The sequence below is a fragment of the Eschrichtius robustus genome, chromosome 1 (assembly GCF_028021215.1).
Source record: "Eschrichtius robustus isolate mEscRob2 chromosome 1, mEscRob2.pri, whole genome shotgun sequence".
NCBI classification, from domain to species: Eukaryota; Metazoa; Chordata; class Mammalia; order Artiodactyla; family Eschrichtiidae; genus Eschrichtius; species Eschrichtius robustus.
The window spans coordinates 164570922-164589867 of NC_090824.1; the positions used below are offsets into that span (position 1 = coordinate 164570922).

At 41.1% G+C, this 18946-nt stretch overlaps 1 protein-coding gene across 3 annotated transcripts in view; it reads right to left on the reverse strand.

Moving 5' to 3' along the window:
* BTBD1 (BTB domain containing 1) overlaps window positions 1-18363 on the reverse strand; it is a 43658-nt gene extending 25295 nt beyond the window's left edge. Inside the window, exons 1-3 of one of the 3 annotated variants that reach the window (XM_068558580.1) lie at window positions 17870-18361; window positions 7408-7564; window positions 3325-3430 (exon numbers count right to left, since the gene is read on the reverse strand). In XM_068558580.1, coding sequence (XP_068414681.1) covers window positions 3325-3430; window positions 7408-7564; window positions 17870-18276 — 670 coding nt within the window. In that variant the 5' untranslated portion in view covers window positions 18277-18361. Of the gene's footprint in view, window positions 1-3324; window positions 3431-7407; window positions 7565-17869 lie in introns of all 3 variants that reach the window. The other 2 variants (XM_068558572.1, XM_068558589.1) reach the window with 2 other exon arrangements.
* Between the last annotated feature and the right edge of the window lie 583 nt (window positions 18364-18946).

Here is an 18946-nt window from a genome sequence, read left to right on the forward strand (position 1 = left end):
GGATATTTATAAACATCATACAATACTGGCTTTTAATACAAACCACTGCAAATCAAATCAAATCAAATCAACAAATATTTATAAGGTTTTCATCCTGTGCAAGGTACCTACTTCAAGATTCCCAGGATCCAATGGCATGCCTAATGGAGGAGCTATTTACAAAACAACTTCTCAGAGTGAGTCACCCAGATGCAGGCAGTATTATTTCAAATGACAGTAGACTGAAGTGGAGCATTTGATAGCTCCTTAAAGGGAAGGAAACTAGGATTAAGCAATGTTTCATTACCAACGTGGGCAGTGCTTAGGGCTCTCAAACATCCAGTAACTCAACAAAAATTCAACAGCACACAACGTGCAGGTGCTGGGGGGGGAACCAAATCTAGTCCCTGCCCTTCAGCATAATGCAAGAAGAGCACAAATCCTTCCCAAGGTAATGTGCAGCAGACAGGCAAACTAAGAAAGGGATGTTATCGAAACAGGAATATATTAAATTTCATGGAAGAGGGGAGGGTAGCAGTTCTTAAGAAAGAGTTATAATTTGAGCCAAGACATTAAGACTGAGTGAGAACTAGCCAAGGTGGGAAGCAAAGGCAACATTCTAGACATAGCCAGTCAGCCCAGTTGGTCAACAAATATTAACTGAACACATACTATGTTCTACTACTTTCAGTGCTGGAGATACAGCGGTAAACAAGACAAAGTCTCTGCCTTTAAGGAGTGTACAATCTAGAAGGAGGAGGTAGACAATCAATATATACATATTCAGACAAAGACCAAGATAAGATTTTCAGAGAGTGATACATATTATGAGAAAAATAAATCAGAGTAACAGAACAGGGATTGTTTAGGGGAATGTGGTACTTTACGTAGGCGTGAGATGGCCCGTCTCAGGTCTTGTTTAACCTGAGATCTGAATGATTAAAAGGAGGTAGGGGCTTCCCTGGTGGCGCAGTGGTTAAGAATCCACCTGCCAATGCAGGGGACACAGTTTCGAGCCCTGGTCTGGGAAGATCCCACATGCCGCGGAGCAACTAGGCCCGTGTGCCACAACTGCTGAGTGTGCGCTCTAGAGCCCGCGAGCCACAACTACTGAGCCCACGAGCCACAACTACTGAGCCCATGCGCCACAGCTACTGAAGCCCGCGTGCCTAGGGCCCATGCTCTGCAACAGGAGAGGCCACCGCAATGAGAAGCCCGTGCATCACAAGGAAGAGTGGCCCCTGCTCGTCACAACTAGAGAAAGCCCATGCACAGCAACGAAGACCCAAAGCAGCCAAAAAAAAAAAAAAAACAACAAAAAAAGGAGGTAGCCATACAAAGATTCACGGGGAAAAGGATTCCAATCAGAAAGAATAGAAAATACAAAGGCTCAAAAACACTGAAATAACTGTCGCCAGTGGATATGGAACATAGTGAATGAGAAGCAGAATGGTAGGAGACAAGGTCAGCTACAGACAGAGGCAGGTAGTTAACTGCCAGCTCTTTACAAAAATTCTGTTTTCTCTTCTTCCTGGGATGTGAGTAGTCTGCATCTTCTAGCCTCCCCTTAAGTTAGGTGGGATCTGGTGACTGAATTCTGTCCAATGAAATAAGAGGCAAAATGAGGGTGCCATTTCAAGGTCAAAGCTTTTAAGATGTGGGTATTTTCCTTGCCAAGGCGTTTTCCCATGTGCTACCAAGATACAGATAATAAGCAGGCTGTAGGAAATGGCAGAGCCACAAGATGGAAGAGAGCCACTCACTGGCCAGGAACACTGCCCTGGACTGCTGCGTGAGTGTGAAAAAAATTTCTACTGTGTTGAAGCCAGTGTGCATTTTGGGGGTTTATTTGTGCAAATGTGTTGAGCTTGCATTTTGGGGTCTATTTGTTACCACAGCCAAGCCTAGCCTACCCTGACTAATACAAGGCTTGATCACATAGGATCTTGTAAGTTTCGTAAGGAGTTAGAATTTTATTCTAACTGCAGTGGGAAGACACTGGAAGCAAGGATGTGATACAATCTGCTGCTGTGTAGAGAATGGACAGTATGAAAGCAAGGGTGAGTGGAAGCAGGGAGACAACAGGAGACCACAGAGGTTATCCAGGTGAGAGAACAGTGGCTTCGACTAGGTGGGAGCAATGGATATGGTAAGAAATGGTCAGATTCAGGATACCTTTGTGTTTTTTTTGGCTGTGCTGTGCTGCTTGCAGGATCTTAGTTCCCCGACCAGGGATTGAACCTGGGCCCCGGCAGTGAAAGCACCGAGTCCTAACAACTGGACTGACAGGGAATTCCCCCAGGATACATTTTTGAGTGGAGAGCAGAGAGCACGTGCTGATAAACTGCATGTGGGGTATGAAAGAAAGAGAGTAATCAAGAATAACTTCTAGGTTTTTAGTTGTGCATGGTGGTGCCATTAGGGAAGAATGAGAAAAAATTGGAAAGGAACAGAAAAGATTTAACAGGGAGTTGGGGGGAAATCAATGGCTCTCTTTTAGCTGTGTTGTTGGAAATGCCTATAAAATCTCCAAATGAAGATGTCAAGTAAATAGTTGGGTATATAAATTTGGAGCCCAGAAGAAGACAAGATTAAAGATAGATATTATGGGTTCATGATGGTGATAATATTTTAAGTCATAAGCCTGGATCAGCTCTCTCTGCTCTCCTACAGGACAAAATTCAAACTCCTCAGCCTGTCACTGCACTGTCCTCCACAAGCTGGCTTTCAGCTACATTGCACTGCCCTTCCTCTACACACACTTCTTCGTGCGGTTCCACTTGCCTCTAATGCCCTCCCCTCTTCATTATGCAAATGCTATCCATTCTCTAAGGCCCATGTCAGAACCTTCTGGGTCAAGATTTTCCTAACACTCCAATGTGAGGTGCTCTCTTCACGTTCTGGATTTGCATAGTAATTATTTTCTACGTATCTAGTTCAGAAAAGGCGAAAGTCACATTTTGCCATATGTCATCCCTTCTATTTAATGTCTTAAATCTTAATTTTCACATATTCGTTCCCTGATTCTCCAATTAGATGATAGTTTCCTTAAGAAAATTCACATCTTACCCTTCTTTGTATTTCTTATAGGACCCCAGTATAATGCCGTGCATATGGTGAGCATTCAATGAATATTTGTTTGATTTGACATCTTTTAAAAGGCAATGAGGTAGTTAAGACTTTTAGGAATACTTTAGCAAAATAAAGAAAGCAAAACTCTTAAAGAGGTAGACTTAAATCACTTGGAAAAACCACTAATTTAAAAACAGCTTGTCTGCCAACAAGGCTGACTAGTAAGGCATTACTGTACTTAAAAGGTAACATTTTAATTCACAGTGAACTTACCTATATCAATATCAGTAAACCCTTCTGCACTTATTGCATCCATCGTGCTTTTGTCTATTGTGTCTAGACAAAGACTAGCAAGCTGAGGTTCATCAAATAATCGAGCCTAAACATATAAAAAGCTAGTTATTTTATTTTCATAGTTATTTTACTTTCAGGCTGTATATATTCAAAGCTAATACTGTAAACAATTATAATTGCTAATTATATAAAAACACATACTTAAAATACAATTATAATGTCTATATGTGCTTAAAACTTTTCATTCCACAATCAGAAAAGCTAAAAGCACAAATGCCCTGCTGAGATAACAATTAATTCATATTACCACTAACAACCCTGTTATTTTTATTTTCATATGCCTATATATGCATTGCGTTGTTTCTTATACATCACTTATTTTATCCTTAATGAAACACTCTAGGTTAGATAAGGCAGACATTATCCCATTATCCAGATGAGGAAACAGAGGCTCAGAGAGGTATACTGACTTGCCTAGTAACATCTAGCTAGTTATGCTCCAAAGCCAGTACTTAAGTCCAAGTCTTAAGATCTTTTCACTAAACGGTAATATCAACTGTCAAGCATACCAGTACCAACAGATTAGATTTTTTTTTCCATTTCCTATTTTGATTGGGGGAAGAGAATAAAGTACAAGAATTTTAGAGCATGAAAGTTCTGGGAACCTAAGCAAAAACTAGGCGTGACAACAGAGGAGCAAATAAGTAAATTCACGTGATGGAATATTACACAATAATGAGAATGAACGATCTACAACTACACACAACAATATGAAGGAATCCCACAATCTTAATGGTAAGCAAAAGAAGGTACCGTATATATTGAGCAAAAGAGTATACAGCTGACCCTTGAACAACTTGGGGGTTAGGGGCACTGACCCTCTGTGCAGTCAAAATCCACATATAACTTATAGTTGGCCCTTTGTATCCGAGGTTCCTCCATATCCTTGGATTCAACCAACCACTAATCATGTAGTGCTATATAGTATTTACTATTGAAAAAATTACACATATAAGTGGACCCACAAAGTTCAAACCCGTGTTGTTCAAGGATCAACTGTATACTGTATGATTTTAGCAAAGCTAAGCTAGGCTTTAAGAAGTCAGAAGTCAAACTTACAATATGTGCTTTATCAGGATGCATATTATAATTCAAAAAAACAAGTTTAAAAATGGGGGCGTTCAAACTCAAATGAATTTTTTAAAAAACTGTAACACTGAAAAAGGAGAAATGAAATTTTTAAAAAACCATAACACTGAAAAACGAGATATGATGATAGGTGTGCCAATGACCAATTTTCCTTTTGGCCTAGGGTCAGCTCTGTTTACATTTAATAGCATGGACAAAACAGAAGTCTACTGTCTGTATTTCAGTTTTTTCAATTGATCCAATAATGCTTTTTATAACACTGTTCCTTCTAGCATGGGATCCAGTCTAGGATCATAGTTTTTATATTTTTAAAATATGAAAAATAGTACATTTTTAAAATTCTAATGTCAGCAGATATTTTAACTGGCCAACTCAGTTTTTATAGGTGAGTTAGTGTTCACGCAAAAATTGATATTTTACTCTAGGAAAAAATTTTTGGTAAAAATTATTTAATTCAGAGTAGCAATATTTCAGCCACTCAGATACAGTATCAAGTTTCCTTTAGAATCTACTGCTGCTACTTAGGAGTAAAATAAATTTTCTCTAAATTTAGTTTGAGTCTGGCATTACCTGATAAAATAGCACTATTTTTAATGATTGTATCACTTCACAGAGGGTGTTTTTCCCTCTGTAATCTATGCTGGTACAGTATACTGGCTCTTTGTTTTAGAGGGAAACTAGCATAGGTCCTCTCAAGTCAATGGACATGCTCAGTTCAAATGACTCACTTGGCAGGAACAAGATGTTCACATGACAATTTGTGGGCTAATTCACATGACCCCACCATGAAAACTTTGGAGTAATGCTTAGTTCTAAGACCAATAAGACACTGAAAAGTTTCTTTTTCTCAATTACATCTGTTAACCCTTGCTACTCAAAGTGTAGTCCAGAAGCACCAGCATCATCTGAAAGTCTGTTAGAAATGCAGACTCTCAGGCCCCACCTTGGCCTCCTGAACTAGAAAGCGTATTTTAATTGTCAAAGTTTAATTTACTGGTTTCTAAATTTTTTTTTTCTTTTGGCCATACCGCGCAGCATACGGGATCTTTGTTCCCCGACCAGGTATGAACCCGTGCCCCCTGGAGTGGAAGCGCAGAGTCTTAACCATTGGACCGCCAGGGAAGTCCTATTGGTTTCTAAATTTTATGACTGAATTTAAAAAAGAAGAGTAGTTAAGTGACCCTCTCTACACACAACAAAATTCTTTACACAATAAAGAATCTTATGACTATCAACTTCTTTATTAGATTTTCATCACAAATTCAAAAGAGGAAAAAAATGCAGGGAGACATCACTTATTAGTTATATAATCTTGGTCAAGTTATTTCACCTCCCTGTGCTTCAATTTCCTTGTCTATAAAATGGGGATGATAAGAAAATCTTCACCTAGAATAGCTACATCTCCTAAAGTTACTGTGAAGATTAAATGAATTAATGCATATGAAGTATTCAGAATGGTACCTGGCACACAATACTCACTCAATACATTTTGCTATTATTATCATCGATATCACCGTACCTTACTGGTTTAAGGTTGAGACCTCACTTTTACCACTTGCTGTCTCATGTTATATAAGATATTTATCTCTTTACGCTTCCATTTCTTCATCTTTGAAATGGGGATAATAATAATAAACAACAGCACAGCTGTAATGAGGAGTAAATGTGATAATATATACAAAGGGACTAGCTTAGTGTCTGGCACACAATATATACAGACATGGAGTTCTGTGATTATGTCTAAGAAGAGGTGACACCAGCATGTTCTTTCTTCTATAACTATAAATACTTAATGGCCAAAGATTAAAAAAAAAATGCCATCAGTCATTTTTGGTATGACAAAATGGATGTAGAACTGGGAAACTTGAGCTCTGGGCTCTGGCCCCACCTAGCCTATTGTGAGACTTTGGGCAGGTAGTTAACTAGCCAGGTTTTAGATTTTTCATTTGGAAAATGAGAGGGTTAAGCTAAGGAACAGCCATGATTATCTCCATTACTAATATTCAGTAGGATTATATATTATCAGCTTAGACTTCCCCCCCGCGCCTCATTTTAACTTGCTTAACTCTGTAAAGACCCTATCTCCCCAAAAGGTCTTATTCTGAGGTACTAGGGATTAAAATTTCAACACATGAATTCTGGGGAACACAATTCAACCCCTAGCACAGGGTTATATAGACTAGTTTAGGATTTTGAAAACAAATTTGTAAAAGGGTATCATAACACTGTCTAAAAAGAACAACAACAATTTATTTATATCTCATGTAAGGAGCTCAGATTACAGGCATTTAACAGATGCTAAATAGTATAAGTTAAAGACTGGTTAATGGTTCCATAGATGTGTTCAGTTGGTAAACATTCATCAGACTGTACACTTATGATATGTGTACTTTTCTGCATGTATAGTATACTCAGTGAAAACTTTTTTAAATGTTAAAGTAAGGATATTCTTAAATTCTAACTCCTCCAGAAGTGGGTCAGCAAGCTTAAAGATAGAAGACAGTAAATCTTACAACTTTTCTGGACTTGAAATATTCAATCTTAATTTCAGACGCAACGCAAATCAAGAACAAAAATGTCCAGAAAGCTTCATGCTATCATACTCTCAATCATAGCAGGAACAATGCTGGATACTAACCTCAACTCCAATCCTAAACAGTTATATAACTTTGAGTCATAATGCCCTATTTATATAAGGCTTCAGTTTCTTTACCTATTATATATTAACTCTAATTTGCTTTTCTATTCTAAAATTATATGACTCTGATGTATTTCCCTGAATGATACCAGAAGATTTTATATGCTTTAAAATAATAATCTAGGACTAATTCTCCAGGAAACAGTAAATATTCATATATAGTTGTACCCAATTTTTAAAGCTAAATGATACATACCTTAGCTACATTTACTTACCTGAGTAAGTAACATAAAGGCATTATCTGCCCTCAGATGTTTGGTGAGAAATTCCACACAATGTGCTTCCAAGGCTGGGACTGCATATTTCTTAGCAGTATAAAGAGTGGTCATAACTGTTTCTGGGCCAATTTGAACTTCATCTGAATACAGAAATCTGGGAAACAAGTGGAAATTGCAGAGATGGTCAGTAGGGTTTTAGAGAAGCAATCCATCAGAGTTAAACCTCTGAGGAATATTTTACAAGATAATGAGCAAAGTGAAAAATAACTTGAAAAGTACATCAAACTTTCCAGGGCTACAGGGCATTTGCACACACATCACCTCATTTTATTCTGACTCAATCCTGAGAGGTAGGCAGTGTCCATTTATAGAGGAGACTAAAGTTAAGTGAAGATCATGGGATCTTCATGTCTCCAAGTCAAATTTTTAGAGGTCTTTTAGCACCTATAGCAGCTTAGGATGAGTGGTTCATTTATCTCTCCTTCATCAAAGGATGTTCCTGTAAGCAAATCTACAGATGGCTTAAGTTCACATCTCTAAATGTCAAACATCCATTTATTTCCTGATAATGGTGTCTTCTTATTCTGGGCATCTTTTAACCTTTCTTTGTTATCCCAGAATTAGCATTATGACCAAAGACTAGAGTACTGGAGCTTTGGAGGAATAAAACAGTTTAATAGTATATTAAATAACCCCATATTGCTATGTGCTTTTGAGTATTTAGATCCAACTTTCTTTCAAAATAATATCAAACCAATACCTCCTCCCCCACACTTCCCCCACCCCGGTTGGCTGCTTCTAACTGCTAGGTCACTAGATAAATCAGATTCCTAGAAGTGCAGATAAAGCATAAGATTCTCAGAGAAGGCCTGGGCAGTTCTTGCTGAACTATACTGAAGCTTCTGCATATCCACTTCAGGGCTCCTTTGTGGTTCCTCAGAGACCTTTGTGCTTACTGCCCAGTTCTCAGCTACACTCAGGATAGCTGAGGGTGCTGGAGAAATAAGGCATTAAGAACAAGTATTTCATTTCAGCAATACTAAAGACTTAGAAAGAACACTTATTACACTTATATTCCCAGGACCCAAGTCGTAAAATAGGAGTTTAAGAAAACCCATTAGGGGGCTTCCCTGGTGGAGCAGTGGTTAAGAATCCACCTGCCAATGCAGGGGACACAGGTTCGAGCCCTGGTCCAGGAGATTCCCACATGCCACGCAGCAACTAAGCCCGTGCGCCACAACTACTGAGCCTGCGTGCCACAACTACTGAAGCCCGCGAGCCTAGAGCCTGTGCTCCGCAACAAGAGAAGCCACTGCAATGAGAAGCCTGTACACCGCAACAAAGAGTAGCCCCTGCTCGCCGCAACAAGAAAAAGCCCGCACGCAGCAACGAAGATCCAACGCAGCAAAAAATAAATAAATAAATATATTAAAAAAAAAAAAAAGAAAACCCATTAACATCTTTCAGAACACTCTATACAGTAAAGTGAGGAAAGGAAGTTCTATTTCAAGTCCCTATCCACTGCTTTTCAATTTCTTCTTCTATTCTGGTGGGCAGACTCACCGCCCAAGATGAAATTCTAGCCTGTTACATCCCCCTAACATCCCACCCTAACCAAATGCTGGCATTCCTCTAATAATATCATTATCCTTACAACTACCTCCATGGAGGCTGTGCATTCTCATACTTCCCTATGTCTCAGGTTCAAGTGAAGGTTGCTGGTTTTCAAGATTACATTGTTTTCAAACATTTTTTCAAAAACCTTTCAAGTCAGCCATCTGTATCACCCTCATAATACTCATTTAACGTCATGTGCCACTTGGTGATGAGTACAGGGAATGAAAAAACCACTTAGTCCCTTATAGTCAGGGGTAGGGGAATGAATAAAAAGGAGAGAGAGAAAATGAACATTTGCTGCATCGCTACCATCTGACAGATGCCAATTCATTTAATCCTCCCACAAGGAAGGTAGGTGCTGCTACCTGCATTTTAAAGATGGGGAAACAGAGGCTGAGGAAATGCAAGAGCTGTCTACCATAACACGCCATTTCTGGGCCTCTGGCTGCTCTCAGTGCTAGCCTATCAGGCCCGTCAGGTGAGGGCTGTTTTAATTTGCCTGGACTCAGGGAGAGATGGCTTGGGTTTGAGCCTATTCCATCACCTGATAGCTATGTGACTTTAAATGAGTTATTGTGTTCCTCTCTGAAAAGAGATGTGGATAACAGTAACTACTTCATAATGTTCTGGTGAGGATTAATATCAGTTAAAATACACAAAGTGTTTTGAATAATGCCTGACAAATACTTAGCCTCAGTAAATGTTAGCTGTTTATTTTTATATTGCTTCGTTTCTCTCTGCTATTTTCCTCTGCATTTCAGAAGGTTTCCTTGCCAGTCTTCTAGCCCTTCTATTTTTCTCCCCAGCAATCACATGTTTAAATTTCTAAGAATTCTTGCTTCTTTCTTGAGTGTTCCTTTTTTTTTTTTTTACTCCACAGCACTATGTCTCCTTTTTATGGATGCAAAAATGTTCTCAAGTCTCCAAGTTTTAAAAGTTCCTTTCTGTTCCCTGAATTACCTATTTCCTTGAGGATCAGCTGTTATTGGTCTTTATCATTCATATTCTGATTTTCCTTATATGTCAAAAGATTAATGATTATCTCCAGTTGAATATCCTGGTAGCTGGTAAGTTTTCTTTGCTGCTGTGTAAGTATAGGAGTGCTTTCCAGCTAAAACCTTCTCCAAAATGGAAAGGGTGGCTGGGAGCTGTGCACGTGCGAGGCTTGCTGACTGGCACCTTGCATTAGAGTGGGAAAGCAGCCTTTAGGTTAGAGAGACCAACCGCCCCCCCCCATGCCATTACCCTGGAGTCCCTAAACCAAATCAGCACCCTAGTTCTCCCCAGGTGGTTTGTCTAGTTTATTTAAAGAGAAGCCTGTCAGATGTCACCGGGAGTTAGCATACAAGAGGGGGTTTGAGGGGATGGCCTATAAACAGGCTTTAAATTAATGCCCATGTTTTAACCCTACCTTCTCATTTTCACCCTCTGCACTACCAACTCTCCACCAAGAGCCGTGCTGGGGCTCAGCCAGGAAAGGCAGCTCCCACCACCACTGTAGTTCCTCGTGCTCTGGATTCTGGGCTCCAGACTTGGCCACTCCATTTCATCATCAACACACTTCCAACTGCCTTGTTCCTTTTCTACATTGGCTTCCAATCTCTCTCCTTTTTTTGTCTTCACTGTAATGGATTTATTTTCTTTTGTATTTCTTTACAGTTTAACTGGGGCAGAGAGAAGGCTAACATCATGCTCAGTTCCCTTCCTAAACTAGAAACCTGGGAAGTTTTTGTTTTAAGGGCAAGATAGGAAGAAGTCTTTACATCTGTCTTAATTTTTTTTCAAGCAAAAATTACTAGAGTTATAAAATATAGAGCTGAAATGTGGGGCCTTTATTACCATTTGTTTGAGTAGATTCAAACTTAAGGAAACCAGCTCCACAAAGTTGAAGTACATGGTTCTTTAAGAATCTGTAAGTGGGGCCCCTGACAGGGAGATCTGGAAAAGCTTCCTACAAGAATTTCTACCTGAGATCTAAAAGGTGAAAAGATGGTAGGAAGAACATTCCAGGAACCAAAGAATTGTGTTTTTAGACTATTCTATATGGTCCAAAACCCCATTCAAATTGCTTTTATGAAATTATACCTCAGTAATATACCTTTGGCTCGAATATATTTAAGAAACATCTACATTTATATCTAAAGACATAGATTGAGGATACTACTCATGTCAGTAATGCCTTCATTTATTTATGTTTTTGGGCTGCGTTGGGTCTTCGTTGCTGCGCGCAGGCTTTTCTCTAGTTGCATCGAGCGGGGGCTACTCTTCGTTGTGGTGCGTGGGCTTCTCATTGCAGAGCATGGGCTCTAGGGCGCACGGGCTCAGTAGTTGTTGCTCGCGGGCTCCAGAGTGCAGGCTCAGTAGTTGTGGCACATGGGCTTAGTTGCTCCACGGCATGTGGGATCTTCCTGTACCAGGGCTCGAACCCGTGTCCCCTGCATTGGCAGGCGGATTCTTAACCACTGCACCACCAGGGAAGTCCCAGTAATGCCTTCTTTATGAGGGGACTGCATCAGGAATTTTTTTTTTAACTGCTCTTATTGTCAGACAGAGTTGTGCATTTCCTAAGCAGTTGGTTTGTTTTTAATCTACAAACACTATGAATTGTAACTGACTAGCCAGGTTTCTCTTTTTGTAATAGTTGCTAAAATTATCAAAATTAAGTTTGTAGAGTACCTATAGCATGCATTTTTGTATTGGCTTCATCTTGGCTCTGTCTTATTTCTTATCCTTGTGTTTCTTGTAAGACATTTTAAATTCTTTTTGGAGCAATGCAAGTTATAAATAAATACTAGACTATAAACAATAAGAAAGGGAACTCTGTGTTTCTTATATTTTTTCCCTATATCTTTCCTACAGCATCGGACACAGTGTGGGCACCTGGCTAAGCTTTAATGAATACATGTTAGCCGACTAGACAATTCAGTACAGGTTTCTAGCTAACATTGGTAGGGAAACCATTTTCATTTCTAATAAGAAAAAAGGCTACTTGAAAATCCAAGAATCATCTTGATTCATATTTTATCAATACATACATGTTTTCTCTACATTCTATTTAATTATTAAAACTGCTATAATAAAAAAACTATGTAAGCCAGTGTTTACAAAATATAATTAAAAATTAAACATAATATTAGCACAATACTTTGTATTTTAAAGTGAACATTTCAGCTCTGATACACTACCTCTAAGGACAAGAGCACAGAGAAATAATTACAGGTCATCAAACTATTTCTGATTTCTCCCCGAAGATGAACGGCTTTCCAAAAGATAAAACTTAGGTTACATTTAATCTAATTTAAAAATTAAAAGACTAAGGCAAAAACTTCATTTTAAATTAGAAAAATCACAAGATCATGTACAAGAAACTGTGTATCACTACTGATTCTTTCATTTTACTCAAAAACATTTATTGAGGGACTATATAATAACAAGACACTAAGACGGGTCCTAGAAATACAAATATGGGAGAGATAGCTCTGCCCATAAAAAGCTTATGGTATGGTAATAAAATGATTAAAAAGTAATGTCATAATTATAACAGAATTATGCATTAGGCATGGTTTGATAACTAATCTCTAAAGATGGCACCAATAAATCACACCTCCTACTATCCATACCCTTATATAGATCTGTCCCATAAGGAATCTGGGCTAATCCTGTTTGCCTCTCGTTAACTAACAGAATGTGGCAGAAGTTAACACTATGCCAGTCTGGGACCTAAACTTTGAGGATGCCTGGCAGCTCCTACTTTTGTGCTTTCTGGAGCCATGGGCTGCTGTTATCCAAGAAGACAAGCTACCCTGCTGGAAAGATCAGCTGGAGAAGACATGGAGAAAGAGAGAAAAAGGTTCAGCCAACTCAGTCTGAATCAAACCTCCAGATGACTCCAGCCCCAACTGCTATCAGACTGACTGCATGGGAGACCTGAAGAATATGCTATAAGAACCTCCCACACAACCCTGAAAGATAATAAAACCATGTTTAAGCTGCTAAGTGTTGGAGCGGTTTGTTGTACAGCAAGATACAAAACTTGCTACAAGAGATTAGATGAGGCAGAGTGCAAAATTAATGATGTTTTATAGAGGAGATAAAGCCTGAAGTATATCTGAAGGGTGGTAATTAAGTGTGGAAATCTTCTAGGCAGAAAGACTAAGTACAAAGGCAAGGAGGCTTTAGAAGGCAAGTATTAAAATAAGGGAAGGGCCATCAGTAGAGTCGGGGCACTGAGCAGATGGAGAGGAAGGGGAATAGATATCAAATCATAAAGGTCTTGTATACCTGCTGAAATGTTTAAACTGCATCCTGTATGCAAAAAGAAGACATTAAGAGATTCAGGGGACTCGTGATAATGTCTGGATGTGAGAGAAATAACTTTGTTAACAGTGTGAAGAATGGAGAGAGCTAAGTCTAAAGGCAGTGGTCTGTCTGAAGCAATGCTGGAAAAAATTAAGAGAAGGGGCTGAATCTTCAAGACTGGTCCAAACAGGATAAGAAACACATGGAACAGACTGGAACCAAACTACAGCTTGGAGCCAAGCCCACCTGAGTCAATCCCCAACTGACCCACAGAACAAGAATATTCAAAGGAAGAATAAATGATTGTTTTTTTTAAGCCCCTGAGTTTTGGGGTGCTTTATAGCATTATTGTGGCAAAAGCTGACTGAGACAGGGCCTAATAAGCGTGCCTGCCTCAAAGACTGTTCTGGAGTTCCCACAAGGTGCTTACGAACAAACGGTAAGCGGAACGTGGCAAGCACTCATTAAGTGTTAGATATTTTTACAGTTGACATGTCCATCTGTATGGGTACTAGACATTCGTTTGTGATTGTCCAGCTGGAAATTGGGTTCGGGCTGAGTACAAGTTTGACAATACAGCTGGGGGAGTATGTAGTGCCATGGGTTAATGGGAGAAAGGAAGAAGACAGCTGAAGACAGAACCTGAGGAATAGTTGTCACCTGAGGAACCCATGTCTCCTTCCAGCCACCGCTCCATTTCTCTGTTCCTCTTGGCAACAAAACTCCCTGAGAGGATTATTTATACTACTGGTCTCCAGCTCCTCACTTCATATTTTCTCCCCAATCTACTCTAATCCTTTTGTTGAAATCACTCTTGCCAGGGCTATCAATAGCCTCCATTTTGTCAAAACCAATAATCAATTCAATGTTCTCATTTTACCCAACTCTCAGCAGCATTTGACATAGTCAACAATTCCCTCTTTATTGGAGCACTTTCTTTAACATGACTTTCAGGACACCAAGTGGGCTCCTTGCTTTCCCTTCTAATTCCACTGACAGCTGTGTCTCAGTCTCATCCTATGCTCCTCCTCCTCTGCTACATCTCTACCTGCTGGAGGGTCCCAGAGCTCATCCCTGTACCTCCTTCTCTTCACAGTCTATTACACATTCCTTCCCTAGGTAATCTCATCTGGCCTCATGGTTTAAATACCATTTACTCTTAACTTTCAAATTTACATTCAGCAAGAAGCTCTTCCCTAAACTCCAGGTTCGTATTTCTAACTGGCTGCTCTTATATCCCTCCTTGGATGTCTGGTAAATCTTCTTGGTTCTACCTTCAAAATATATCCAGATTTTGACTACTTCTCATCATGTCCATCACTACCACCCTGGTATATATAACCCACCATCAGCTCTTGCCCGAACTACTGCAAAAGCCTCTTTTATTCAATTCCCTGCTACTCATTTTACTCGTTCCACAGTCTAATCTCCAAACAACTACCAGAATGAGTTTTTTAAAAATGTAAACCAGATCATATTGCTCCCCTGTTCAAATGCTTCCCACCATACACCAGAGGGAATCCAAGTCCTTCCACAGGCTCTACAGCCCTGCATGATCCTGGCCAGCCTATCTTTTTGACCTCATCTTCTACCACTTTCCCCTGTATTCTATCTGCTCAAATCACACTGGTTTACTCTTGCAATTCCTCTAACAGGAGAAATTTGGGGCCTTAAACATGTTTTTCCTTGCTTAGAATGCTCCTTCCCTCATGACTTGATCATTTTTCCTTAAAATACTTACCAGTACTTGACATTATATCTTTGTTTCTCCCTACTGGATTATAAGCTCCACGAGGGCAGGGACTTTTTCTTGTTCACTGCTGTATCCAATATCTAAAACAGTGACTGGCACAGGGAGGCAGTATTTCTTTTTTCTTTTTTTTAGACAGGTCTCATACCAGATAGGGCCTTAGAGACCACATTAAGGATTCGGATTTATTTTAAGAACAATCAGGAGTCACTGGGAGGGTTTAAACTAGGAAAAGAATATAATAAGGTCTGTATTATTATAAAGTTACCTCGGCTATTGTACAAAGAATGATCGGAAGGGATTAGGGGTACATGTGGGGAAATAAAAGAGGAGATTTTTACAGCAGGTGTCTCAGCTATGGTAAAGGTGCTTGGGATAAAGAGAAGAGTCAAGAGATTGCTAAATAGGTGGAATGAACAGGACTGGATATGTGGATATAATAGAGAAAGAAGACGAAGTCCATAACAAGGGAGGCAGTATTTCTCAAATGAGCAACTAAAGAACATCACTTAAAGGTCTGGCAGATCAAAGTGAGCAGTTTCTTAAAGTGCTTCAAACTCAAGTTCAAAAGCCTTTAAGTAATATTAACTAATTCAAGTTGTAAACATAAAAGTATGCCCAAGCTAACCTGCTTTTCCACCTCAGCAAGTACTGTGAGACATCTTTTTGTCACACAATAATAGGTAAGTAGAGCACCTATGCTTCACAACCAGCCAATAACCTAAGTTTAAAAATCACTTTCAGAATAGAACAATGACTAGAACCTGAAGGACAAATACCACGACTACGCTGAAAACAGGAAAATTTTAAGGACTCAGATTAATTCACTTCTTTTCTATTGATGGGAAAGGATTGACTCATCAACAGCTTCAGTGAAAATATGAAATCAGCATTTTCCCTCTACATTCTTATCCTAGCAATCTCAATATTTTTTAAAGGAGAAAGCTACCCAACAATATTTTTAGATCAGTGGCTCTCACGTATCAGTATTTAGGGAGAGTATTAAATATGCTCTCAAGGTCCCACCTCCAAACATTACAATATTGTAAGGAGGGAGGAAGAGACCTACAAATTTAACAAGTACTCCAGGTGATTACAATGCAGGTGGACCAACAGCTCATTAAAGAATACTTCTAGTTTAGAAAATCTAAATGAGCTATAACCAATCCTCCTGGCTGACTTCAAACCAAAAACCAAAATGATCTAGATCCTAGCTTTTGAGTTGTTTTTCCCCCTTTATAAATGTAATTGAACTAAATTATAAAAAGTATGAGAAACAAAGAGAAAAAGAAAGTCAACATCATCTTACCATTCCAACACAACTTTGGTTAGCATTTTGGTATATTTCCTTCTCTCCTTTTCTCTAAGTATACATTTGCTGTTTCTTTTCCCAGTTTTTAATCATAGTGAGCACAGTTTCAAATGCTAATTATATACATTTTCCACATTAATATTATTACCTAGTGTTCATGAATATCATACTTAGTTGCTGCACTACATTCCATCAAATGCACCTATCACTGTTTATCTAACCATTCTCTCTGCTTGACTACCTCCTCACTACTATAAATAATCCTGCCTTAAATATTTTTGTGGGGAACATTTTCAGTACTTGAATACTTCCTACCTGTGGGGGAAACAATCTACAGTGCCAGACTGTTTTACCACCACCTCTGTCAGAGAAGGCTCCCCAGATGTTATCTTAAAAAAAAAACTGGAGGGTTTAATAGAAGAGGAAAAGTACTACACTTTTTAATTTGCACTTCTTTAATTACTATCGAAGTTAAACATTCATTGTTAATTATTATTTTTTCTTTCCCTATCTATCCTGTCTTTATCCACTTATTAATGGGATTTTAGTATTTATTTTCTACCTGTGTTGTGTTAACTTTGTATTCAATTTCGTTGATCTTCCTGAGAGCTGTGAGCCTTTGTAGAGTATTTATCTGTTCCACTGACCTACCTGTTTTTGTCTCAGTACCACCCAAGACTGCTATTTTAATGATACATTCTACTCAGGCAGCTAAAACCATCTTGGAATACTGAAACACACTTGGCTCTGTTACCTCTTCAAGTTACTTGACTTTTCTGGGCCGCAGTCCCATTTGTAAAATTGTAGAAAACAATACCTATACCTTCCTAAATGGCCTTTCGTGAATAAAACTAATAATGCCAAACTATTAGCTCTCTTCCATTAAATAAAATTAATCAGAAGTCAATCTTCTATCCTCAAATAATCAAAAAGCAAACTCTTAACATCGAAAGGGAGATTCGTTTTTAAGCAAACATAACCTTGTCTGCAGGAACAAAAGGTAGCTAAAGCCAAACTTACTTGTTTTGATATTCACTGTCCTGGATCATGACAACTAACACGAATGAATAAGGCGTAAGGGCATAAAAATAAAATAAAATAAAAGTAAAAGTAAATTTAAAAAAATTTTAAAGGTCATCTCGTCTACAAGACTTCCCAAGTATCCCTCTCCCCCAACAAAAACCTAAAACGTCGCAAATGGGCAATCAGGACAACCTGACCCATACTCTGTCCTCACCACTTCTCTAATTCCCAAGCGTGGGCAACAACCCGCTACTGGAACGTGAAAACGCACGCTAATTGGCCCTAGACACTAATATTTACTCTCACAGCCGGCGGGCAGCCGTCCCGGCCGACAGATTTCGGTTTCGCCCTTCCCGAGCATCACAGACTCGGGAGGAAACTGAGGCCGGGAGGGTAAGGAGAGCCTTGCCCAAGGACACCGCGGGGTTGGGGAGGCCGGCTCGGCGCCCGCCGCTCACCTCAGCAGCGCCAGGAAGGCGGCGGGCTCCACGTCGGGCAGCTCGATCTCGGCAGACGTGGTGGCCATGCCGCCGTTGAACATGGCGTCGAAGACGGCGCTGCCGGCAGCCAGCACGAAGCGGTGGGCGGGGATGCGCTGCGGACCCCCAGCGGCGGCGGCGGCGCCGCGGCCCTTGCCCAGCACGAAGCGCACATCGCTCAGCAGCTCCGAGTTGAAGAGGAACGCGAAGCGCTCCTTCAGCGACGCCTTGGTCGCCTGCCAGTTGTACAGCGGCTCCCGCTGCAGGGGGAGCAGGGGCCCCAGAGAGGACGGCGGCGGCGGTGGCGGCGGCGGCCCCGCGGCGCCCGGCTCCGCCTCAGCCCCCGGGACCTGCTCGCCCGTAGCTGCCGGTCCGAGCGAGGCCATCCTCCAGCGGCGCGGCTCTGCGGGCTAGAAACAGCGCTCCCGCCGCCCACCCGCCATCGCCGAGGCCGCCCCCCGAGGCCGGCACCGCCTCCCTACCTTCCGGGAAAGGCGCTTCCGGAGGCCGCGCGCCTCCGCCGGCCCCGCCCCGAGCTGCCCTGCGCGCGTCCCCGCTGGGCCGGGAGGCGGAGGTGCGTGTGGCCGCCCAGGCCGGACCTGGAGGGGACGGTTCCCCCTGCGGCGTCTGGGCCTCCCTGGGCGCACCGAGATCACCCGAGCCCCGCGCTCCGGGTGGTGGGACTTCGGTGGGCTGCATGCGGCCCGGCGCGGGCGCCTCCTCAGACCTGCGGGCCCCGAAGCTCTCGCCCCTCCTTTCCCTCAGGCCCCTCGTCACCAGCTGCAGCGCCCCCCACGTGTATCTAGGACAGGTCCCTAGGCTCTCCTTCTAGGAGTCGCACGCCTGGAAGTGGAGGGGGCCCGAGGGCATGGCCGGCAAAGCATGTGGGAGGGGACGACCTGATTCCACGTAGCTCCCTCCCCCAGTGGGGGAGGGAAGGTGCTGGTCCCTTAAATCCCCAGGAAGTCACTGTACCTGATTCCACGTAGACCCCTCCCTTCCCCGCTCCAGAGGGCCGCTGCTCCTGTGGTAATCCCTGGAGCACAGCTGGAGACC